The sequence below is a fragment of the Corvus moneduloides genome, chromosome 5, assembly GCF_009650955.1.
Source record: "Corvus moneduloides isolate bCorMon1 chromosome 5, bCorMon1.pri, whole genome shotgun sequence".
In the NCBI taxonomy this organism is placed as follows: Eukaryota; Metazoa; Chordata; class Aves; order Passeriformes; family Corvidae; genus Corvus; species Corvus moneduloides.
Genome location: NC_045480.1, coordinates 72,480,107 through 72,504,182, shown reverse-complemented (window position 1 = coordinate 72,504,182; position 24,076 = coordinate 72,480,107). Strand labels below are relative to the sequence as shown.

The following is a 24,076-nucleotide window of genomic DNA, read 5'->3' as shown; positions in this document are numbered from 1 at the left end:
GGCCCGGGCCGCGTTGCCATGGCCACGGCCGGGCCGTTTCCGGGGCGGGGCGCGCGGGGGCTGCCGGGAGCGGCATGGCTCGCTAGGCGGCGGCGGCGCGCGGGTGAGCGGGCGCGCGCGGGGGGCGTCCTGAGGGGACGGGGGCAGGGAGCGGGATCGGGGCCGGGACGGGAGCGGAGAGCGGGCCGTGGGAGCGGCTTCCCCGCCCTGTGCGCGGGGAGCGGGGCGGCGAGGCACCGGCACCCTCCGGCCGCTGGTTTCCGGTTGCCCGCCCGCCGCGCTGCCACTTTGTTCCGTCCTGCCGGTGGCTGTGAGGTCCCTCGTTAAGCTGGTACCCGGCTTTCGTACCCTGGTACGACCGTGAGGGCTGGTTCGGCATTCCCATTCACACATTTTAGGGTTCCGATGGTGCACTGACACCTTTACGCTGTTACTTAAGTCCATATTCGGGAAAAGGAGGAGCAAACAAGAAATAAATTGCTCCCTAGGGATGTGGTCACAGCACCAATCCTGACACAGCTCACGGAGCGTTTGGACAACACTTCCAGGCCCAGAGTGGGATTCTTGGCGTGTCCTTGTAGGGCTAAGAGCTGGACTCAGTGATGGGACCCTGTGGGTCCCATCCAACTCAGCATATTCTGTGATACAGGTATTTCTGCTCCTAAATACCTTATTGACGCCAACATCTTTTTCTCGCCTTTTCCCCGTGGCAGAATCATGGACCCCAGCTTGCTGAGGGAGCGGGAGCTGTTCAAAAAGCGAGCCCTCTCCACGCCGGCCGTAGAGAAACGCCCAGCGCTCTCTTCGGACTCCTCCGCCTCCAAGAAGAAGAAAGCCAAGGTAGAACAAGGGGGCTCCTCCACCTCAAAACAAAACACAGGTGGGTGGAAGTCTCCTGTCCAGCAGCTGCCTGGTGTTTCCCACCACTTACCTTTAAGCTATGGTTTATTAATGTGAATATCGCTGTATCTGTGAGTTTTGCTGGTGGCCGTTGTCATTCTTTCTCTTAAATTACCACTTTTGTTAAGAAAGTCACTTGCATAATGTGAAAAACTCATTCCCTGCTGTGCATATGTGTTAAGCCTCATCCTGTGGCTTGTTTGCTGTTGCTCCGTCGGAGGAATTGCTACTGCCAAAATTATTCATGTGAAACTGTGCTTTGGTTTGTGGATTTCAGTGCCTGCTGGATAGGCAGTAGCAGTGGTGTCATTTATTTTCTCCGTGTTTGCCATGTTGGATAGGGCCCGGAGCAACTTGGTCTAGTGGAAGATGTCCCTATGTCAGGGGGTTGGAGCTGGATGATCTTTAGGCTCCCTTCCTGCCCAAACCGTTCCATGATTCTGTGATTATTTCTGGCAAGAGAGCACCTAAAACATTTAGGTAACTGTAAGTTGAAGGGTATCCATACATGAGGTGGATTTGCAAGGTACATCTTGTCTGGCTTGCATGTTGTAATTAGCACTTGTCCTTGTTTTAGCTGGGACCTAAGGTTTGCTCGTGAGCACCAGGGACTCCAGACGTTTCTGCCTCTTTTACTCAAGAGTTGTGGCGTTTCCCTGGGATGGTGGCACTGATAATGCGTCTCTCAGTATCAAATAAACAGTTAATAACGCAGCACCAAAAATAGTAGGAGTGTGTGGAAAGTGCAGCACCGGGGAGAGGATTTGCTCTGAAAGCAGTGGCAGTTCTTGAGTGTGCTTTAAAGGTCAGATCAAATGCCAGGAGTTACTAAACCACAAAATACCCTGTTGTGCAAACTCAGTCCATGCTCGTGTTTTGAATAATACCACACGTGGCTCTCTCCTAAACTCCAGAAGAAACAATAGAGCTAAAAACAACAGAGAAAAACGTCATGGGGTTTGGGAGGAGTGAGACATCTTCTGTCCCAGGGGAAGAGTAGGGAATTTGGGTATGTGTCTGCAGCTTCTCGGGCACCAAATAAAGTATCAGCCAGACATTCTAAAATAAATCAAGGGAGGCCAGGCTTCCATCCATCCCTTTTCACACTCTCCAAATAAAACAAAATTCTACGTGGAATATCCTAAGCTGTGTCTCTGGCATGAGCAGGGTTTGCTGGGAAGAAGAGATGGGGAGTAAGGAAGAGGGCAGGGGGTACAAATGTGAGTCTGATCTGGAGGATTTGAGCAGATAAAAAAGGATTCATTTTGTTGCTGTGGTTTTTGGTGGGCTGAGGGTTTCTTTAAGTGCTTTTGTGGCTGTAAGGTAATTCTCTTACACAAACAGGGACCCAGTGCAGCTCTGAGGACATAAACTTGATCTTTTATGCTGCTGGGTGTTTTCCTGGCAGTACCAGAAAGGTTTCAGGGTTTCTATAACATTTTTATGCTGCAGAGTCAAAATCTGTTGCCTCAAAACCTGGTTTTTATTTGGCTTGCCAGATAGGCAGGTGCCTGTCAGGTTAGGTGGGTGTCAGAGATAGGTCTGGGGAGGTGGAGTAAAAACCTGATGTTGAGGAATCCCTGTCCCACCGCCCCAAAGAAACAAAAACTAAGGTGGTCAGTCCTAGTTTTGTTGTGCAGTGACCACGGAGGTGATAAATGCAGTCACAGTGTTTGTGTGTTGGCACTGATAGTTCCCGGGTGTGTAGTGCCCACAGGTCCTCCCTCGCTCTGTGGTTCTGCGATTCTGTGACTCAGAAAACCTGCCCTTGTCACTTTTTGGAGGAGGAGAGGTTTGGAGACCATGCTAATCTTCAAATGTCTGCACAGCTAAATCCGGCCTCTGTGTGAAGACTGGCTCTAGGCTTCCCACAGCTCCTACAGGGATTACTATCACTATTTCAAATCATTATTTCAACAGTTATTTGAAAAAAATCATAACTAGTTTACTCAGTTCAGAATAGGAACTGGAAAATGAACGAAATGGATCAAATCTGTTTGTTGCATTTTATTACTCAATAGTAAATTGTGGCTATGGTCTTTGTCTTAAGACCTTTGTCTCAGTGGTCTCTGCCAAGTCAAGAGCCAAAATCTTCAGGGGCTGTTTTGTGGAAAAGAATCATTCTGAGTCTTCTCTAGTGCTGTGCAAGGGGACACCTTTGTCTTCTGTTCCTTGTGCCCACATCCATTCCTCTTTATAGACCTGTGAAATAAAAAGGCTGGGATGCGTCCCAAGATCTGTCATTCCGTGTGCTTCTCAGGAAGGCATTGCTGGAGCAGCAGAGGCTGGCATGTTGGGCACACTGCCCTCTTGTGTGCAGCCACGGTGGGCATTTTGTGGGAGTGCTGCAAGTGTCCAGAGCATTTGCTTTTAGGAAAGAGACATGAATTAACTCAGTGCATCCCGATGGCTTCTCAGGGCTTTGCAGGCTGATGCCGTCACATACGGCAGAAGGTCATGAGTCATCGTTATCACCACTGACATTATCTTCATCGTATGTCTTGGCGTGAGTCCGAAGTTATCTTGTACTTGGGGCATCAGCTGCCACTAGTTGTGCTTTTGATTTTGAGCTCGAAGCATTCTCTGCATGGGGGACTGGTCCTGGCCAAACTGCACTGTAAGAAATGCATCTGAGATGAATGGTTGTGCGGTTTTGTGAGTGGAGGAGGGAGTTTGCTTCTCCAGGTGAATCACTGGGCTAGCTGTGCTAGTCATTATAGGTACTGGCCATAGCACAAAGGCTTTTCAGACATGGATGGACTGTGAGGTCACTTACGGCTGTGGGTTTTGTTTCCTTCATGACAGGAATGTTATCTGGGGTTAAGACAGTTAAATAACTTGTCCCACACGTAGCTTTGCTCTGGGACATTTCTGTGTGGGTTCAGGAGCGTGAAGGACTTGCCAGGATTAGCTGATGGCCGTGCTGTTGGACACTGTTATTACAGTTGTCATTTGTAACTGCACAACTTGAATGGTTTTCAAAATCAGAGACACAACACAGCTACAGAGGGTGAATAACCTGGTGAGCCAGAGGTGTGAGAGCTCTCTGTTCAGGATGTGAGGAAGGGGTGAGTGTGAACTCTGGGATGTGTCAGCAGGCAGATGAAGTAAAGTGAGATTCTCTTGTGCAAAGTGAAGCAGTCCTCTCTAGCACAGGGCCGATCCTGATGTGGCCTCCTTTGTGAAACCTGTTGGCACCTGAAAGCTTCATGTGGGCTGGGTGACATCCCCCTCTTCGGCGTGGGAGGTCTGTGGCCCATCTGGCTGTGTTCCTTGGCAAGAACTCCATCAGTTCCAGTTTAGCTTTGAAAGTTTGGGATAGGGATGATAGATCCAGCATGTCCAACTCCCTGTAGCGTTGCAATTGCACGGAAGCAATGGCCTTGGGTCAGAGAAGCGTCCCTGTTTATTTCCAGCAGGATTTTGTGCAAAGGGTCAGATATTCTGAAGGTAATGGGTTACTCAGGTCTCGACACCCAGAAATCGTTGGCCAGGCTGAATATGAAATAAGGGGAGAACAGTTCTCTGGAACTGGAGAAGTGGGGGAAGAAAAAGTCAAACTACCCTTAGGAGGATTAGAAAAGACCATTTTAGGGATACATTTCATGTTGGCTTAGTTTTCCTCCCACCACCCTCTCTTCTAAAAGCAAGAAACACATAATAAAAAGTGCTGCCGAAGGCTAGAATTCACCCAATCCTCTCCTGCCTGAAGGGTCCCTTGCCATTCAACCCTTCTGTCCCATCTTTTTTCTTACCCCTTGTCTGTCTATCCTGTCCCTGTCTGGTTGACTCAGTGGGACGACACTGCTGTCTTTGCACTGAATGTGATCAGACTGTTGAACATTTTTATAAGTGTTTTCTTCAGTTAAGTAACACGGTTTTATGCATGTCAGGCAACATTTTTTCGGTCGGGTAGACAAAACTCTATGCTAGTCACTCAATATAAACAGCAAAAGTTCATCTAAAAACAAAAATCTTTTTTTCCCCCCGTAACACTGCAATAGATTGTCCTTCTGCTAAGCACTTGGAAAGCCATTGCCAATTATTCCAGTTCACATCCAGAGATGGAATTGCAGCCGTGGATATTTAAGTCCAAAAGAAAAAAAGCACATGACTTGCTCATTTGTAAGGTACAAGAGGCTTCATTCGAGGTGTCAAACCAAGTTCTCCAAGTGCAGGTGCTCAGTGCTTCCTACACCACCTCTGTTTCACGCTTCCTGAAGCTGTTCATCATTGCTCTGATGGGATTGGGCTCATTCTCCAAGTCTTTCACAGTTTTGTTTTTCACACAGCAGCAACAGTCCAGCAGTTCGTACAGGAAAGCCAACACCACCAGAGAAACTACAGTGAAGATGAATATGATCAGGATAACAAAGCAGGCAGTGTTCCAGTTGTCATGGAAAGGGTAAATTTTTTGCACTTGGAAGCCCAGATACTGGGAAATTGATGTAGTCTCATTCCAGTGAGTGCTGTTGAGAGTTGCCATTCTTGAAGAGTTGTCTGAGTATGCTCACTGTCACAGATTTGGGAGCTGAAACACAAAAACAAAGCTGTTGAGGACTCTGTCAGTCAAGGACATGCTGTGATTTTCATCACGAATTGTAACTACTTAAGTTCAGACTAAGTGCTCAGAGTTTCTATAAGCATGTATTGTTGCATACTCATATTTGCTCACAAAAATATCAAACTCCAAATGTGCAAGTTTGTGATAGGACTGGAACATTTATTTTGGCTGTGTCTGGTTCATGCAGGCATCATGTGGTGTTAAGTTACTCAGCAATGAGAGCTTTGCTGCTTTATTTCAATTATGTGCACAAACAGAAAGCCTACAAACTAAATTTTCAAGGTGTGTACGGTGGTTTCAACCACCCGTCCATCATCAGTCTTGAGGCTGGCACTGGCATGGTGTGAAAGGCCTTATTATTTTGGAATTGCCTGTTAGCACAGACTTGTTCACCCTGCAAAACCCTTTGGACTTCAGGAGGGCAGATTTCCTGGCCTGTTCATTCCCCTGCTCTTGCACTGCTGAGTAGTTTGTGCTAGAGAAACTTGGCTGCCCAGATGGCACTGAGAGTGTTTGGAAATCTTGTTTGTGGTGCCATAGTCATTGGCATGGATAACAAGGAAAACCCAACCCTTTGTGAGGAGTTCTGATTTCTTGTTTTCCACTCTGCCTAACCCTGGCCCTCAGTGCTGTCTGTTGGCACCCAGCAGAGGAAGAGACTGCTCTGTGGTGTGGGGGGGGATGAAGCAAGAAGTTGGCTTCAGCAAATCTGCCTTTGCTCTGTAGTCTAATGTAATAAAAATTGTCCAAGGAGCTGCGGTAACTTCTGGTTATCTGCTGTGGCTGTAGGACATTGTAATAACCTTTGAATCCCTCAGGCAATTTAAAACTGGATGTGGGAGGAGGAGATCGAGTCAGAGCTCCGTATTTCCTTGAGGAAAGAGCAAGGAGTTTTTAGGTGGAACATGGTGGTGGATGGTGTCTACTAAAGCAGCTGACTTAAAGCAGACTGAGCACCTGTCCTTAATTCTCTGAAATTATTAAAGAAAAGGATATAGTGAAAACCTGGATCATGCTGCCAAACCAGCTTGTGATCTATGTCTTATTTTTACTGTTCAACTGTTACACATTTTGTTCTTTATCCTTCTGACTTTAATGGATTGAAATTGAAACGCAAGAGCTTTGTTGTTGGGAAGCTTCCTGGCATTAGCATTCCATACACACACTTACTGGAGCAGTTGCAGTAACTTACTGTTTCCTCTGTTAAATCTGTAACTGAGTACACAAGTTAGTAATTGAATATACAAAGTATGACTGAGATGGATGGGATTAATTAAGCTGTTGGTGGATTTTTTTTCCCTAAAAAAAGTTTACAGAACAAATCCAAGCTAAAAATACTCCTGGTTTGAGTCAGGTCCTGGCTTCAAGAGAGTGGCTTGATTTGGTCATGGTGTGGGAAGGAAACTCAGCCAACCTGTTATGGGGCTAAAAGTCATAAGGGTTTTTGGAGGGGTGGCTTGAAGATTTATTTTAAAATCCATGAGAGAAAGAGAGAAGGGGGAGCTGAATAAAAGGATTTGGAGTCCCCTTTGAGGAGTAATTAACATAAGCAGGATTTAATTTTGTAGTTTAAATGGCAAGATGATACCTTTGGGAAAGAAAGGAGTTTTGTTTTGAACTTTGTAAACAGATTTCTAAGACTGAGGGTTTTGTTAAAATCTGTTACGCGTAAGTTTGCTCGCTCTGTAAACACCAGGCACAAAAATAGACTGTTTCTGTGATGCAAAATTTAGTAATTTGAGGAGGTTTTTTTCATTTATAGTGCTCAAAAGTGATCAAAATCTGGGGCCACTAGAGGAACCTGTCATGTCTACATTGCATAGCCTGCACCCTTTGCCAGCACAGCTCTCTGCCAAGGCAGTAGCTCTGTTCCCAAGAGGAGAGGAGCATCTTAGGCATGGCATGGCCAGGCAGGAGCCGTGCTGGCAGCACAGCGCAGTGCAGCAGCCATTGCCTTCCCACTCCACAGGCTCCGTTAGGGCAGCCAGTCCCTTCCCACTCCACAGCCAGCCCCTCCCCACTCCACAGGCTCCCTTAGGGCAGCCAGGCCCTTCCCACTCCACAGCCACCAATAGGGCAGTGGTTTGCACAGTGGAGAGATGTTTGTCTTTATGCCAGGAGGTGGAATTGAATGCCGTGCTGGAGGTGGTTCATGCCCCTTGAGGAGGATGATGATGATCTCCTTAGATTTGAATGAGGGAAGGCAGATAAAGATCAGCTACTCTTTGCTGTAATTATTAAAATACAAGGCTGAAGCAGCTGTTGCCGACTGTTCAGAATTAAAACAGCGCTAATGAGGTTAGTGTCCTTGAAAGCTGTCAAAAATGGGTTGGTTTCCTGCAGTTTTACTTATTTTGTAACGACACGGTTCAGATTCGTCTCATCAGCCAGTCTTATTTGTAATCAAGTCAGCAATTGTATGTATCCAAAATGCAGTGAGTTAAATATTTAATGAACTGGTTCCTCTAATATCTGCACTAGGTTTTAATTTAAAAGCATTAGCGTCTTTGGGCACTGCAGAGGAATAGCTTTATTTGAAATCATATTCATGGAGTAGAGGGAAATGACTGGCAAAAAATCCTTTTAATGCAGCACTGAGGAAGTCCTGTTTAAGAAAGCACTGAGCAGACATCTCGGGGTAAAAGCATTTACAAACCTCAGGTGCATTCTAACCCGTCTGTTTGCGTTGTATCGATGGCTGCTCCAGTATTTCCAAAGGTAACAGCATGCAGCGGGATTTTATCCCTACCTCAGTGTCTACCACATTTCTAGAACAGGTTTCTCTTCCACACACACAGATCTCTTATAGACAGCCTAATTTACGGAATACCCCCGGGAGGTAACGTTTCTCACGTTTCAGCTGGAGCTGTCTTTGTTCTAAGGAAAGCCCTTCCGCTGTCATTTCTGTGAAAACATATAGAATCAATCACAAGGAACATGAGGCTGCAGGAAACCAGCCACCTCCCCTGTAAGGACGAAATCCATTTTGTTTACTGAATCTTGGCTTGTTGTGTTAGCTTTGCTGTAAGATGGAGTGGTCATCAATTTTCCATTAGTGCACAGATGGTGAAAGTGCTTGTCTGATCGTGCAAGACAAGCTCCTCCGTGTTCAGCGGGATAAACCCTGCTCAGCCTAGAGAAAAATCATTCTGATTCCAAGAGGCTTTTACAGGTTCGCAGCTTACACACATATTTTCTTTCAGTAATCAAGATAAACCTCAGAGAATGTTATAAAATGATACACACCTACCTCTCGTGTGAAAGGATGCTGAGAGAGCGCCGTTCTGGTCCCTTTTTTTAGTGCAGCCTATGGCACAGCTAAGATGGAGCTTTCCTTCCATTGGCCAGAGCACGATGCTGCTGACAACTTCCTTTGTGCTCATTTGCATCAAGCCCTCAATCCCAGGAGTAAATCATTCATAAATATGACTCTTACTGTCTGGAATAAGAAGCAAACCCCTCCCTGTTCTTGTTTTTTGGGATGCGATGAGCTCGTTAGCAGAGGAGCGTGCTGGGAGCGCGCGTTGGCCGCGACCCCGCTCTGCTTTGTGCTGGAATCAGCCATCAAACCGTGACGTTTGAAGTGTTAATATCTGCAGATTTCCAGCCTTGCCGTGTGGTTAGATTCCCTTGTCATGAACCGTGGCAGGCTGCAGCCAGGCAGATTAAACAAGATAATCTTCCTGATTCAATTGACAGAACAAAAACATGATAGATTGTCTTAACTGTTTGTTGCACCTCTGAATTTATTTTGGTCACTTCAGACCTCATTACATCTATGATTTTTCTGTTTATTTATAAAATGTCCTATATAGACATTAATTTTTAATGTTAAAAAGGAACCCTGTAGGGGAAAATCCCTATGGGTCCTGTTTTCAGGGGGAGCTGGCTTTTGATTTTCCTCCTTTTTACCATCTTAATTTAGTATCCGGAATAAAATCTTCCTCTGTAGCTGGATTCTACAGTGATTCTTCTATGTTAATTTTAGAATTGTTGTGCTGTGTAAAAGCCTCTAAGACGATGTTGTGTAGCAGCTTCACAATTCTGTTCTTTTATCTCCCTTCACTGATTTTTCCACAGAAATAATAGGAGCTCCATCTCTCTCCTGAGATAGCTGTTGTCATGTCAAATCAACAGTGGATTAAAATATCCCCGTGGTGACAAAGAGATTCTTTTTCTGGAGTAGCTGAAATTCCAAAAAACTGTTGCCATTAGGTTTGAGCAATATTGTGCTGGTAATGAGCCTGTGGCTTGTGATAGTGGTTTGTGGATATTTGTGTTCAATGTGCTGTGCTAAGAGCTGACGTTAATGAAATGGTCATTAACAACCTTGCAAGAATTTTTGAAACAACACGATAGCAAACCTCATGATAAAAGACAACCAGAGCTGACAACAGAGGGGATTCTGAGTTGCTGTTCCAGTGGTGCAACACACCAGGCTGAATTGGTTTGCATTTACATGGGTCTGTTTAATAAATTCTCCACTAGAGCTACTGTAAACAATAAATAAAAAAAATCACATCCTTCCTTTATGTGCTGTGTAACCACTGAGTGCCTGTTGGGAAGAAGGGAAGCTTTCTGCCACCATCTCAGCAGCAGGAAGGTATTGGTGGAGCAAATGCAGTGCGTTATTTCAACATGGTTTAATGTAGTGTAAAATGATTATGGGATGTTCAGCCACTGAATCAAATGTGTTCTCTTATGGCAGTAACTCTGCAGTCACTTGCTGCTTTCTTAACTTTTTAGTTGCGGAGTTCTGCTCAGAAGTGTTCCAGAGCTGTGTCCTCTCTTTGGGTCTGGATCAAGATGTGCACAAGGACAGAGTCCTGAGGGTGGCTGCTTCTGCCACTCCTGTTTCTGTCCATAGTTGTTGTTTCAAAAGCTGCTGGAAGTAGAGTGAGAGTGTGATGGAGCTCAGAGCCAACAGGGAGATATTGAAGCATCCTTTAATTGTTTGTTTTCTTTCTTTGTAGATCACAGCAATGGATCATTTAACTTGAAAGCCCTTTCAGGAGGCTCTGGCTACAAGTTTGGAGTCCTTGCTAAAATAGTGAATTATATGAAGGTATGGTGTTTTGGTGTAAAATAATACTGTTTTTAAATACTTTAATTATTGTCCTGTGGTAGCTGGAAAATGCTGAATATTTCAACCTCTGAAAATCTTCTACTGCAAGAGTGAGAATTCCAAGAAACTGCTTGTTAAATTCAAAGTGCTGTCAGTAAATTAAATTGTCAGCATACTGTTCCATAACTGAGATCCTAATTATCCCAGGTCGCTGTACAACCAAGATAATGGAGTTTATTTGCAGGAATTTCAAGATGCTGTCAGGTTTTGGGATTCGTGAGCTATTGATCAAAATAAAGTGTAATTTGGTGCCAATCTTAGTTACTTTTCAGTAACTGAGTTGCTGAATCAAGTGAGTACAGAGCTGTAATAGATGCTGTTTGCTTTTCCAGACTCGGCACCAGCGTGGTGATACACATCCACTGACCCTGGAAGAGATACTGGATGAAACGCAGCATTTAGATATTGGACTCAAACAGAAACAATGGTTAATGAGCGAGGTAAAGAAACCACATGTTCAGATTTTCATTAAAGATAAAGAATTCTGATAAACCTGAATTACACACATTTATTAAATTATTAAATATGTAATCCCTCCTTGAAGAAACTACTAAGACAGACTGTAGCATTCCTTTGCTGCCAGTACTAATATTCTGGGGAACAGAAACCTCCACTCTGGCAGTGTTGGTCGTGTGGGAAGCCTGACGTTGCTGAAGTCTTTCAAAAGGTATTTCCTGGTTTCTTCCATAATGAACCAGAATATCAAAATGGAACGGAAGAGCTCCTCCCAAGAATTGTATATAAAATTATCACTGAACTTTTGCCAGATGAGAAGAGGTGAACAAACACCCTGCAGCACCAAAATTGGGTCCCTTCTCTGTTGCAGGTGCTGTGTTGTGGCGAATTATGCCTAGGCTGGTGGATCTAAGATCCAAGGATTTAAAATCCTTTAAAACTCAAACCTCCAGCCTGGCAGCTGTAACATGAGGCTCGTGTGCTCAAAAGCACACCAGAAAAAAATGTAATAAGTGTCTGCACTTTTTCAAGGGTTGAAACTTCTGTCCCTGTTACAGGCTCTAGTCAACAATCCGAAAATAGAAGTTGTGGATGGGAAGTATGCTTTCAAACCCAAGTACAACTTGAAAGACAAAAAGGCTCTGCTCAGGCTCTTGGACAAGCATGACCAGCGAGGACTGGGAGGAATCCTTCTGGAAGACATCGAGGAAGGGCTGCCCAATGCACAGAAAGCCATAAAGGTGAGGGGCACCTCAGCTGGTTCACTTTTCAGAGGGAAGAGAGAGACTAAGATAGAGTTTTCTCATGAGTTGTTTCTGTTCTTTTGATAACTTGGAAGCTGTTTCAGCAGATCTAACATGTGGCCTTTTCTGTATTTCACCCTTCACGTTCAGATTTGCCCTGATGTCTCAACGCAGCTCTCAGAGCTCTTTCTCACAAAAGACTCCTGATCTCCCACATTCTGACTGTTGTCATTTAGTTCTGCTTTCACACCTTGACCTCAGTCCTCTGTATCTCATCTTTGATTTATTAGCATCTGTTTCATGGCCGGTTACTTTGCGGTTTCTCCAGTTTGTTGTTGCTTTTTGTAGCACAAGGTCTGGGTCTGTTGGAGTTGGGAGACCTTCAGCTTGGAAACGAAGTGATTTTGAGTTGTTCTTTTGCATTTGTTTTTGAGGCTTTAGGGGACCAGATCATCTTTGTTAATCGTCCTGATAAGAAGAAAATTCTTTTCTACAATGACAAGAGCTGTCACTTTGCGGTGGATGAAGGTAGGTGTTGGTTTCCGTAGGTTTCCATGACAGTTGGTTTGAATTCATCTTAAGCACCTCTGTGTATAAGCAGTCTTCAGGTAGAGCAGTCTTTTAATGTGATAATGGAATATTAGGTGTGTCCGGATGTGAGGAGAATGTTTATATTAACATGAGGCAAACGAGACCAGCAAGTGAGTCCAGTGGTTGTGTCCTCTGCTTTGTGATGGATACATTGGAACATAGCACCAGGAATCCAGCAGTTGTCTTCAAGACTAACGGTACAGAAGAGACTAAAAACCACCACACTGTGACTAAAATGGCATCTAACATTTTGCTGCTTAAGGGGAAGCCAAAAAAACCTAAAAGGACAGTTTCTGGGTGCAAGATTTTTGTTGGGTTTTTTTCCAGTTTGTTGACCATGTGCCTTTTATTGATGAATGCAGCAAGAAGCCACAAATGGAACAGAAGGAGAAAGGACAGAGGGATGAGATGTGAGCAAAATTCTTGAGAAGGGGTTGTTACAACTAGGAGGAGAGCACAGATGTGGGGCAGTGCTGCTGTCCAGGCCTGGAGTGGATTTGGGATTCCACAAGTTCAGTGTGTTTTCTGTGTCACAAATGGTGGTAAAATCCTCTAGTGCTGTTTTATACACTTGTTTATGCACAGATATTAATTACAGAAATCAGGGTGTGTTCCATTAGTGATATGAATGCCAACATCAGGTGCCTGTAAGTGCAGAAAGGGGGAGGCAAACTCTGTCAGAAGATCTTAGTTTAAATGACTCAATGACACTGAACACTTTCTAGTGTTAATGTATTGTTCTTGTAACGTGACACATAAAGCCATTGCATCACACAGCATCACATTATGGTAAAAAAAATAGTTCTGATACAAGCTTGAACTATTCTACTTACAGGACCACAGTAGAATGCATAAAGCCCTTTCTTGTTTTGCCTGCCTCCAAGGGAATCTGTATTTCCAATAGAATTTAGCAACTGGAGATGTGTATCGTTAACTATTTGTTATGTACTGAGAGTACACACTTGTAATCTCAGTAATAACAGCTTTCTTTCACAAAGGTAATTAAGTAGAGGTGACATCTACAGCATTTAAGAATATAAAAAATATTTCAAAATGTTGAATTTCTTTTTCAACAATAATTTCTGTCATTTCTCGATAGTGGCAGTGAAACTAGATGCGAAATGCAGAATGGATTCACTGGGGCATTTCTGATTTCCAAATGTTTAGGAGTTTACCATGAGCCCTGATATTCTGTTGAGGTAGTGCCTCTTCAGTCCATCAGCCCACAGCTTTTGGGGGTCTGAACATGGCCAAAGCATTTAGAAATCAGTGCTGTTGCAGTAACTTTTAAGGCGGAGCTTTTAAGTTTTAGCCACTGATTGTATCATAGTTGTGTTGCTAAATTAATGTTTTTTCTTGTGCAATTTTTTTCCAGATAGCAGGAACCGAAAATGCTAAAAGAGTTATCAGAGGGAGGTCTCTACCCTGTTGTTACTAGCTTGTAATAACTCCAGGATTAACTGTGAAATTTCCTAACAGAGCCCATTTTGTTAACATGTAGACAGAGGCATCAGGCAGCCAGGATAAATCCAGGGCTCTTCTTACACAAGACATGTTGTGGCACACCCGTGTGCGCTTAGGAGCAAGCAATGCAAGCTATTGCTATCAGAGGGAGGAAAAGGTTAAAAAACCCCTTTTAAATGCCTTGCCTCCTGCTGAAGGAAGGCATTTAAGCCTGCAGAGTGTGTCCTGAAGGGATCCAGTGTGCTGTGTTTGTAGTTCAAGGTGGCTCTGCTTCCTTTTATCCGCAGGTGGCAGCAGCTTCCCATCTGAGCCAGAAGTGATGTTTTGTTGTTGCTCTGTTCCTGCTGGTTTTAGTTTTCCTTTTGATGCTTTGTTCTGAGAGGGGGCAAGAATACTTTCTGTTCTGTGAATATTGTGATCCGCCTGCATATGCCACAGTGCTGAAAACATCCCTGAGTACATTCACTCACTTACTGCAGCTGGAGCAGGTTCTTTTTCCAACCTTGTTATCCTGTGACAAAGGAAACCCATCCTTCCCGGGCAGCTTTGCTTTAGGATTCTTTCCAGAGCAGCAGAAGGGTGTCTCTTAGGGGGTCACTGGCAGAATTGTCTGTGTACAGGATGAGTTCTGACACGTCTCTGCGTTAGCAATGCTATTGCAGCTCATTATCTCTGGCAATGTTAAAATGAAGTTTTAAAAGACTGCAAAATAAGCCTTGAAGTGTTGGCAGACTCTTTGATCTAGCAGCCGATGACAGTTCAAAATATGTTTCTAGTTTAATGTTTATCCTCAGAAATAAGGTCTCTGTGCTCCTCGGTGCACGATGCTGCCGTATGACATCCCAGTTTAGAACACGTGTTGGCTGGGATTGGTATCCTTGGAAAGTCGGGTGTCCTCTCCCACTGCTGCCTGAGCTCCATCAGCAGGGAAAGAGGAGCTGCCAGGGCAGTTTGGAGCTCGCTGCCTGGAGTAGTGGGAGGACCTGCTTTCTGGCAGTGCCTGCTCTGCCCTTGATGGCTGAACAAGCTTTTCTTTCTCCCCCTGTGAAAATAAATCCCAGTGTATCGCAGCAACGGAGCGGTGCGGTGCTTATATATCGTGATCTCAAGGGTACTGGAGAAGGTTTTAGCAGTCAGGAATGGCTTTTGTTCTTCCTTTTATGTGATTAGCCAAGGAAGGTTCAGATTGCATGTGTTCCTTCTGGACTTCCTGCCTAATTAATCTACTGTCAGTGGTGTGGAGCTGAAAATGTTTATAAAAGCAGGGCCAGATTTCAGGTGCTTCAGCCAAGTCAAGCGCTGCCTTTTTGTGCTGGGGCGAAGCACTTTGCATGTGAACAAGGCTTTCACCCCTGTGCTGAATGCTGAAAGGCCAGTTTGATTGCTTAACTGCTAGAGATTGTATCTTTCCCGGCTGAATGCACTATAGGAAGTATTTTAATGCTAAAAAATTCGGATACTTCATTCTACATGTTTTTAAAATTCTTCCTAAGCGCCTTTGTAGGGCTTTAGAGAATGGCCAAAGCCTCTTAAGTGTAACTATAATGTTATCTATAAAAACTGCTTGGGATCAGTCCTGACTTACAGCTGTGATGGTCCAGGGACAGCACAGATTTAACATCAAGCACCTTTTCCTTCTGGTATAAATCCAGTGCTGCATTCCCTGGGACTGATAGGACTGTTGTTTCTTCCCTTCTACACTGTTATTGTCTGGTTTTGTTCTTTGCTCAGCTTTTGGCTTGGCTCTCTGAAGATTTTTAAGCTGTTTTTAATCTCTGGCAGATTTTATTACCTGCATGATGTATCAGTTTATCTCCACAACCATCTCAACCTTTCTGCAAGAGCAGGTGAGGCAGTCAGAAGTGCTGGATAAGCCTCTCCAAAGTCACCAGGCAGTCATTTACCCATGACTTCATTCCCCAAATGTAAGCATTTATAGAAAGGAAGTGTGTTAGAGTTTAATCACTCAGGGAATGTCAGTGCAAATTGTTTTCATCTATGAGGCACCTCGGCGTGCTGTAAAATCAAGGTAACCGTGCATCCTTAGCCCGTGGGTATTTCGGAGAGAGAAGGTGTCTGCAAAATCTTTGTTATGCCGCCCTCTGCTTAGCTCTGTGTTTGTTCCTGCTGGTCAGAGCTCATTGTTTTGAGTCTTTGCACGCAGACTTCATGTTGCTGGAGATGTCAGCAAACATTTAAACTGGCTTTTCAGCCAGCTCCTGGTCTCATTTCCTCCTCTCAGTGCTCGAAAGACCAGAATTTAGCTCTCGGGAGGAGCAAGGAAGCAGCCTGTGAGTAGTGTTGATTCTGTCCAGTTTCTGAGTTAAAATGTTTTAGTGATCAGATTGCAAGATACTGTGTATAGGATTTGTTCATGACAGTTGCCTCAGTATTGGGATCACAGCTTTCTGCCTCTTTTCAGCAAGATCTGCATTGGAATCAGGACTTGAAAGCTCTGTGGAAAATGCAAATCTCCATGAGGGTTCAAAGCACCTTCATGGCTTTGACCAGAAGCTCTTGGGAAATTTCTCCCCTGGGGATTTTTTCTGGGCTCTGTCTTGTCAAAGCAGCCTAAGCCGTGCAGATATTGTCAGCTTGCCCAACTGCAGCCTGCTGCAGTCAGGTGAAGCTTTGCTGTCTTTTTACCCTCCTGTAGCCATTTTACTTTTATTCTGGCTGATGTAAAAAATAATTTAGTGTCTCTGAGAGAAGTCGCTCACCTTGGCTGTGCTGTGATGGTGTGAAGATCACGTAGCAGTGAACAGGACATGGAGAAGGAAAATTGAATGTGCTCTGTAATCATAGTGGCTACAGGAGTGCATGCATCCCAACCGGTTCTCCATGCCTGGCTGGAGCAGGCCAGCATGTGCAGGGAGAGCTTCCTGCTCCAACCATCCCCTTCCCACTCCTCACACCAGCACTGAGCTCCTTGTGCCCTGTCCACAGAGAAAACAATGTGAAAAATGGATCCGGTATATTGAAACCTTCCCTAGGAGCTGCCTTCTGCCACTGTTGTCTGCTCTTCAGACACACAGCAAAGGCCAGGGTGACAGCATTTCCAATGCTTCTCAAGGAAATCAGGAAAAATCTTTCCCTATGTCAGGTCAAGGGTGTATTTTCTGAGGTGCAGAAGTACCACAGCTACAAATGCAGAGGGTTGTTTCTTGAGAGCTGTAGTTATTGCCAGCTTTTCCCACAGGTTCTCATATTTCAGAGAGGATGTCACAATAATTCAGAGAGTGTATTCCCAAGGTCTAAGCTTTGCCTGGCTGATAGGGGCACAGTCCTTGGAGAGTTAAACCTGACAGGTAATGTGTAAATGGTTCACTGCCAACCATCCAGCTGCTCTCTTTCTTCAGACCTCGCATTTAGCCCAGTGTCTGGTGTTACACCAAGTCAGTTTTGTGATGAGATGATGGATGGATCTCCCTTGCCTTTTAGACGACACTCTTAAGTGCAGACAGCTCGTATGCACTGAAGGGTGGCAGCTCCCTGTGCTTCTTCTCCTTTATCCTGTACTTTTAGTTCCAAATCAGTCCTTCATTACAGAGTGTTTCCATGTTGTTGTGACTCCCTCTTTGCTGGGCAGTGAAGTGTTTTAAAGCCCTACATGTAGCTCTAGCATGGGAAGAAGATTCTTTTGCAATTACTGCAATCAAAGCAGTAGTGCTGAAAGCAGCCTGATTTGTGGAGGAGTTTTTAAATGGAGTTGCAGAATATGATACAGTGACTCTGGTGGGGCCAATTTGTGGATTAAATTATCTGTATGTAAAGTCCATTTTAGCTCTGCAGTTTTGGATCTTGGTGCCTGTTCCATTTGTACTCCTTGGCCGAGTTTAAAAGGTGGATGTGAAGCTGGAGTGATGTTATAACCGTGGCACTACAAGAAATGCAGAACACTGTAGTTAGATATTAACTGTGATCTGCACTTCTGTGCATGCTGATCCCTGAAGAGCTGACCATTTATTTTCTAGTGTTTAATTTTTCACTTCTGTTCCCCAGAAGAATGTAGACTGGTTTAAACTTAAGCACCTATCCTCAGCTTTCCTTTTTTTTTGCACCAGGGCGTATTTGTCCATATATCCTGAACTCTAATGAGAAGACACATCATCTGTGTTCGTAGCAGGATACTATAAATAAGAGGACAAACTTTCTCCACCTGCTGCAGCAGGATGAGGTGAGGGATGATCTGTGATAGCAGGCACCGCCAGCTATGCTGAAAGCCTGGAATCCCCCTCAAAATGGATGAGCAGATGGAGAGTGTCTTGACTGCAGTGTCAGTCCTTGCATTAAGGGATGTGCACACTGATCCCAAGGTGCTGGATAGCCTCTGGGAGAAACAGGCTGTGAGCTATCTCCCTGTAACCAAAAGTGGTGTTTTGACAGGTTTTGGTTCTCTTCAAAACCACTGCATTACCGAAAATGAACGCTGTCACTCTTCACCGGTGAAATTCCTTTCTTTTGTTTCCTGGAAAGCTGGGACAGCCTCTTGCTGTTGGCAGCAGGAAGAAGAGAAACACCTGAGACTCGAAGCATGTATTTGCATAGAAAAACAAGGTGCCTTAGGTAGGGAATTGTTCCAAGTGCAGGAACTGAGTTCATTTTGTACACTCCCATTTGGTTGCAGTGTGCCCAGAACCGGGGTATCCGTGGCAAACCGGCACTGGAGCATCTCGTCCCCTGCTGCACAGGACAGATCCTTAAGCATGCAGAGGTTGTGCTTGTTTTGACAACTGTATACTAAATTTGTCTGGAAATAAAAGGAAAAATTTAGTCTTGCATTGCTATGTGTGCCTCGTGTTTTATTTATAGTTTGTTAGCCAGACCTGCTGACAGGATGTATCTTAACTCCCTGCCTGGGGAATGAAGGGAGGTAGGATCGTACCAGCCACTGCCTGGAGAAGGCATTCCAGAGGCTCTGTGAAACTTTACGTGAGGCACAAAGTGTGCAGGCAGATGGCAGCTGCTCTAATTAAGACTTACTGTCTCTGTCTGTTTTCTTGCTGCTGTGGTTTTTAAGGTGTCTCTCTTCTTTTTAACACCAGAGGAATTTTAGTACTTTATTATCTGTACAGCACGGTATGGATCATATTGCAGTGATAAACGAGCTCAGAGCCACTGAAGTAAATGTCTTGAACCTTCAGTAAATTAGACGTGGGATGGCAAGTCTCCCAAGTCAGTGGCAGCTGAAGATTTGTAAACGAAGTTGCCGTTTATGGTTAGTGATTGCCCTTCGTCAGGAACTGTGAAACTCATTCGCAGCCTACACAGCTCTAGAGATTCCAGGCTAAAAGAGGCTCCAATAGCAAATAAACATGGAAAGCACAGGTTGCCTCTGGCTGCTACTGATTCGAGAGAGAGAGCAGTTTAGCTTGAGGGTGTTTTGTTGTTGTTTTGTTGGTTGGAGTTTCATCTTTTCGGGTTTTGGGTGTTTTTGGCAGTGCATCAGCATTTGGAGCGGGTAAAGGCTGTGCTGAGTGAGTGCCTGCTGGCGGTGACAGACTGATGTGCCAGAATGTTTCAGTGTTTGAAATCAAGTCTCTCTCCTTCCCTTCATGTGGGGTCTTTGCCCAGGGTTTGCTCACTGGGATATAAAACCAGGGTTTGTCGTTTCAGAATTCCAGAAGCTGTGGAGGAGCATTCCTGTGGATTCTATGGATGAGGAGAAGATAGAAGAGTATCTGAAACGACAGGGTATTTCTTCCATGCAAGAAACCGGACCAAAGAAAATAGTAAGAGATACAAATTATAGATCTTCCTAAGAAACCCCCTTTCCTGACCCCGCAGCGTTAATTCCAAAATGTGTTGGTGAGCCTGTGCACGGCTTTGTGGAGCTTGGGGAAGTGTGACCAGTTTTAAAAACTGGAAAAACCAAGCGCTGCAGCCAGCAGTCAGTGCTTTTATGACTCGTTAGAGCCTGTGTAATTAATCCAAGCAGTATCAAAAGAGGGCGAATGCCAGGAATCCCCATGAGCTCCACAGTGGAAGCTTTTGCTTGAAGATGTACAGTACATTAAGAGTAGTAGTATTTTGGGAGGAAGGTGGGGGGGGGGGTTAACTTTTCTGCTAAAAAGCTTTGAAATCCTGATGGGATTGTGGATAGGACTACAGGGCATGTACCTGCTTCTGTAGCTGCATGGGATGGTTTGGAACCTGCACTTAAAAATGCCAGCTTTACTACTGTGCCTGCGATACCGTGGCTCTGCTCCGTCCCCAGGGTCATCTCCCTGCCTGGATTGGAATTGGATGCTGTTGCTTCTCCAGGAGCTAGCACTTCCCCTTCCCTGCCCAGCCCTGGTTCTGTCGGGGCTCGTCTTTCACTGCAGTAGTGACCAGCACCGTGTTACACGTCAGGTCAGATGTCACAGATCTTCTGACTCCTGTTTGTTTCTTCTTGCAGGCTCCCATTCAGAGGAGGAAGAAACCTGCTTCTCAGAAGAAACGCCGGTTTAAGACTCACAATGACCACTTGGTTGGAGTATTAAAAGATTACTCTGATGTGGTTCCTGGCAAGCAGTGAGCGGTTGTATTCTGGAGCAAACGCGCCTTTCTAGACGGGCTTGCTGCTGCTGGGGCTCGGTGTCTGCTCACAGAAGGACTGACTGTATATAATAATGTGATGTGTTTCCCCCACCCCAGCAACTGCCGAGGTGAAACAGGTCAGTTTAAGAGCAAGTATGAGCTACTAAATTTAGAGGTTAATTTAATTAGCTAATGGGAAACGTGTCTTAGAGTAAGAGGTTCTCACTAGTTGCCTGTTGGCTAGGGTGATAAATGGTGCTCAGCATGTAATGCAGGAATTCCTGCTCAGTGCTTAACTCTGCTTTTACATTGCTTAATGGGTATTTACCTGGAATTACTTACAGGGGGCTTTCTAGTGGGATTGAATAGAGCATTTGTTTTACCTATTTCAGGAAAACCTTTTCCTAAAATCACTGCAGGCCAAGTTTCTTTCACAGTCAAATACACCCACGGTTTGTATGCTTCTTCCTTGCCATGGGACTGAGCTTTACTGAAGGGTGGTGATATCTGAGACTCAAACTCAGAAAACCCCCTCTCCCAAAATCCCAGCAGGCTGTGGGACGGGATGAAGCCAGAGCTTCCTAATGTTAATTAGGAATTGCCCTCGGCAATGTCTCCTCACTGTTGTGGGTACAAGTGTGTTGCACGTTCTGCTCTGTGCACAGGAGGGAAATAAAACGACAGTGTAATACTGGAGCTTTTTTTTTTAAGTAATAAATTTACAATGCTGGTTTCCAGTGTTGCTTCTTTAAAGAATGAGAGAATCGGCAGCTTTGGTGCTTGTTGCGTTTTCCTTTTCGTGGAGGTAAAGGAATCTTTGCTATATTTTTATCCTCTCAGTGACTTACTGTTCTGGGCTAACACTGTCATCTTTTTAATGATAGCTGGGGAGAGGGGAGGAACCACCTTAAATGCGAGCTCCCTGCAGATGCCTGATGTTCTGTGCAGCACAGCCTTACATGGAATGTGTCCAAATCATGTCCTCTTGATAACTTATTTTTATGTTCCGAACCAGAGTCGGTCAATGCTGATCCTGTTTTCATGGCACTGCAGGAGAGGAGCTGTTTCTCCGTTCTTGCAGGGTTAGGATCAAAGATAAAAGAGGTGCCTGCAGCTCCCCACCGACGGCAGCTCGAGCACAGGCTGTTGTCGTGCTTGATGCAGCCGGGGTCGGAGCAGAGGCCGTCGGATGCGGACATGTGAGCAGATGAAGAATGAGGCTTTGTTGCTGTCGCACTGAACAAGTTCTGTCAGCTTGGGGAAATATGCTTCTGTAAGTGCAGCATTTATCATCCTGGTTTTAAAGTCTGCTCTTGTGAGAAACAGACAATGCTTCCAGCGTTGCACATGTCAGCCCTGTTTAAGGAGCTGCCAAATGCTGTTAGGAGGTTTCTTCTATTATTTTATATATATATTTATATTTCATGCTTATGAAGTATATATATATATATATATATATATATATAAGCATGCTGCTCCAGATTGTTTTGAAACTGTTTTCCTTTCCTCTATCTTCCAGGTCAGCACAAACAATTCCTCTTGGAGCTTTTTAGTTTTCCATTACAGCTCTGCTTTAAGTACCTACAGAATACTTGCAAAACTGTTAACCTCTCTTCTGTCATCTTCACTCAAGGAAAGAAAAGTTCCCTTCCATCTGCTGCATTTTTGAGCAGTGATTTTTTGGTGATGATGCTTGGACAACAACAGGGCTCTGAGTTGCCTTTCCTACCTTTAGGGGTTTCATGGAGCACCTTCCCAGTTACCTTACATAACATTGCCCTTTCTCTATGATCCAAAGCTGGCTGTAAGGTAGGCTACCTGCTTTGTTTCTCTGCTCAAGTGATTAAGATAATAGAGTCTGAGTCTAAAGAAAATGCCTCCAGCTACTTTGAAAGATTAAAAATATGTTAGGTCAAAAAACAGGAGAGCAGGAAAGGGAAAGTGACTGTGACCTCTGTGTGCTGCACTAGCCTTGTCAGGCTCCAGGTGGTGTCCAGTTGGAAAGACTGAATTAGATGCTTTGCCTCACTGGTGGATGTCTTCTCCTTCGCAATAGCAGTAGAAAGGGCGTAAATAAGTTTTGCAGCTTGTTAGGGTAAAATCTGAAAAAGAGCAGAAGGGAAGCTCTCATTGGCCTGTTAGTGGTGTCGACTGTAGACAAGCAGTGGTGTAGAAAACAAGTTCAGATAATAAACACAGAATCGTAGAATCCCAGGCTGGTTTGGGTTGGAAGGGACCTTGAAGATCTTCCTGTTCCACCCCCTTCCATGGGCAGGGACACCTTGTACTAGACCAGGTTGCTCCAAACCCACTCCAACCCAGCCTTGGACACTTCCAGGGGTGGGGCAGCCACAGCTCTGGGTATTATTCTGTGCCAAGGCCTCAGCACCCTCACAGGGAAGACTTTATTCCATATATCTAAGTTAAATTTCCCCTCTTTCAGTTTGTACCCGTTTCACCTTGTCCTGTCACTACAGTCCCTGATGAAGAGTCCCTCTCTGGCTTCCTTGTAGGCCCCTTCAGATACTGGAAGGGTCTGTGAGGTCTCCATACAACCTTCTCTTCTCCAGGGTGAACAGACCTAACTTTCTAAGCCTGTCAAAAAGAAGAGGAGCATGAGCTCCTCTCTTTTGCGTAGACTTCAGAAGTTGAGTTTTGTTTCCCAAACAAAGATGCTCCCAGCACTCCTTTTTTTCCCAAGACCTCTTAAAGGTCCAGTGGTGGAACTAGAGAACATCTCAGATTACATGAACGTGAGTCTGTTTGCTGAAACCCTTTTAGTACCGCTCCAGTCCACTTCAGTCTCTTCACAGCATTATATCCTGATCAGGCTTTTTGCTGAAGTTCAGCTGTTAAAAACTTAAACCTCCTTCATATTCCGCCAGGGTATTCTCTTGTGTTCTGTGTCTGGCAGAATGACTCTCCCAGTGGCCAAAACCACCATGCCCTCAGCTTGCTTACTTTGGCAAAACCCTTCTTCCCTCAGACTGGCATTGCAAAGGGCATCACATTCTGTCCTGGCAGCCCTGGGCCATTATCCCATTTTTCTCCTCCTTCCCTGGAAGCATCTGCTGTAAACCAGGAAGATGAGGGCACTTGGGCTGAGAACATAGAGTATTTCAGATGGAAGTGGTCTATGGCAGGCACCTTGTTCTCAGGCATTCCAGGAAGGTTCTTTGGCAAACCCATCTCAGTGCCGTCTTTACCTGTCCCTGCCTCTTCCACTCTCCTCAGGCTCCTGTCCAGCAAGGACAGTGTTCCCTCAGCTCCAGTATTTGGTGTGTTGATCCTGACAAGGTTTTCCCTTTTAAGGGACAAGTTGAGTAGACCAGGTGTGTCGCACCTCTAAACATGGGTCTCTACTAACTTCTCTCCTAAAAGTTGCTCTGACTGAAGTGTTATTCCACCTCCTTCTCCATTCTGATGATCATTCTGGAAGGGGATGGAAAACAGCAGGATTGTGTATGGTTGAATGAGAAAACTGACATAAGGCAATGTGTACCAGAGCTAATCTATAATTCATCATGATCATTCCAGGCTTTTAGAAGGCAGAGGAGAGCGAGGCGAGGGAGCCCTGAGAAAGGGTATGGAGGCCCTGCACGTGGCTGCAGCCAGCGAGGGCTGTCACTTCCGATGAGCACGGGCGGGCGGTGCCGGGGCCACCAGGGAGAGCCGCGCTCCCAGTACCTGCTGATGAGGAGGGGTTGCCTT

General features: G+C 45.0%; 2 protein-coding genes across 4 annotated transcripts; one reads left to right on the top strand and one right to left on the bottom strand.

Annotated features, from left to right (window-relative positions):
• The first annotated feature begins 38 nt into the window (after positions 1–38).
• On the top strand, positions 39–21,135 carry GTF2E2 (general transcription factor IIE subunit 2). 2 transcript variants are annotated; one of them, XM_032110570.1, is made up of 8 exons: positions 39–103; positions 714–880; positions 10,438–10,529; positions 10,922–11,029; positions 11,603–11,785; positions 12,223–12,316; positions 19,460–19,575; positions 20,244–21,135. In XM_032110570.1, the coding sequence occupies exons 2-8, from the start codon at positions 718–720 to the stop codon at positions 20,361–20,363; spliced, it is 876 nt and encodes a 291-aa protein (XP_031966461.1). In that variant the 5' UTR covers positions 39–103; positions 714–717; the 3' UTR covers positions 20,364–21,135. The 2 variants fall into 2 exon arrangements, with proteins under 2 accessions (XP_031966461.1, XP_031966462.1); XM_032110571.1 differs by lacking the exon at positions 39–103 and adding an exon at positions 247–352.
• SMIM18 (small integral membrane protein 18) lies at positions 2,888–9,035 on the bottom strand. Of its 2 annotated transcripts, none has more exons than XM_032110576.1 (2): positions 8,711–9,035; positions 2,888–5,431 (listed from the first exon to the last, which is right to left on the bottom strand). In XM_032110576.1, the coding sequence occupies exon 2, from the start codon at positions 5,384–5,386 to the stop codon at positions 5,093–5,095; it is 294 nt and encodes a 97-aa protein (XP_031966467.1). In that variant the 5' UTR covers positions 5,387–5,431; positions 8,711–9,035; the 3' UTR covers positions 2,888–5,092. The 2 variants fall into 2 exon arrangements, with proteins under 2 accessions (XP_031966467.1, XP_031966466.1); XM_032110575.1 differs by having other exon boundaries at positions 8,715–9,033.
• Positions 21,136–24,076: the final 2,941 nt, after the last annotated feature.

Bases quoted from the DNA above. Each gene is read 5' to 3' on its own strand.
- GTF2E2 (XM_032110570.1), top strand. From the start codon at position 718: ATGGACCCCAGCTTGCTGAGGGAGCGGGAGCTGTTCAAAAAGCGAGCC. The intron at 881-10,437 runs GTGGGTGGAAGT...CTTTCTTTGTAG, and splicing joins CACCTCAAAACAAAACACAG to ATCACAGCAATGGATCATTT. The intron at 11,030-11,602 runs GTAAAGAAACCA...TCCCTGTTACAG, and splicing joins AACAATGGTTAATGAGCGAG to GCTCTAGTCAACAATCCGAA.
- SMIM18 (XM_032110576.1), bottom strand. From the start codon at position 5,386: ATGGCAACTCTCAACAGCACTCACTGGAATGAGACTACATCAATTTCC.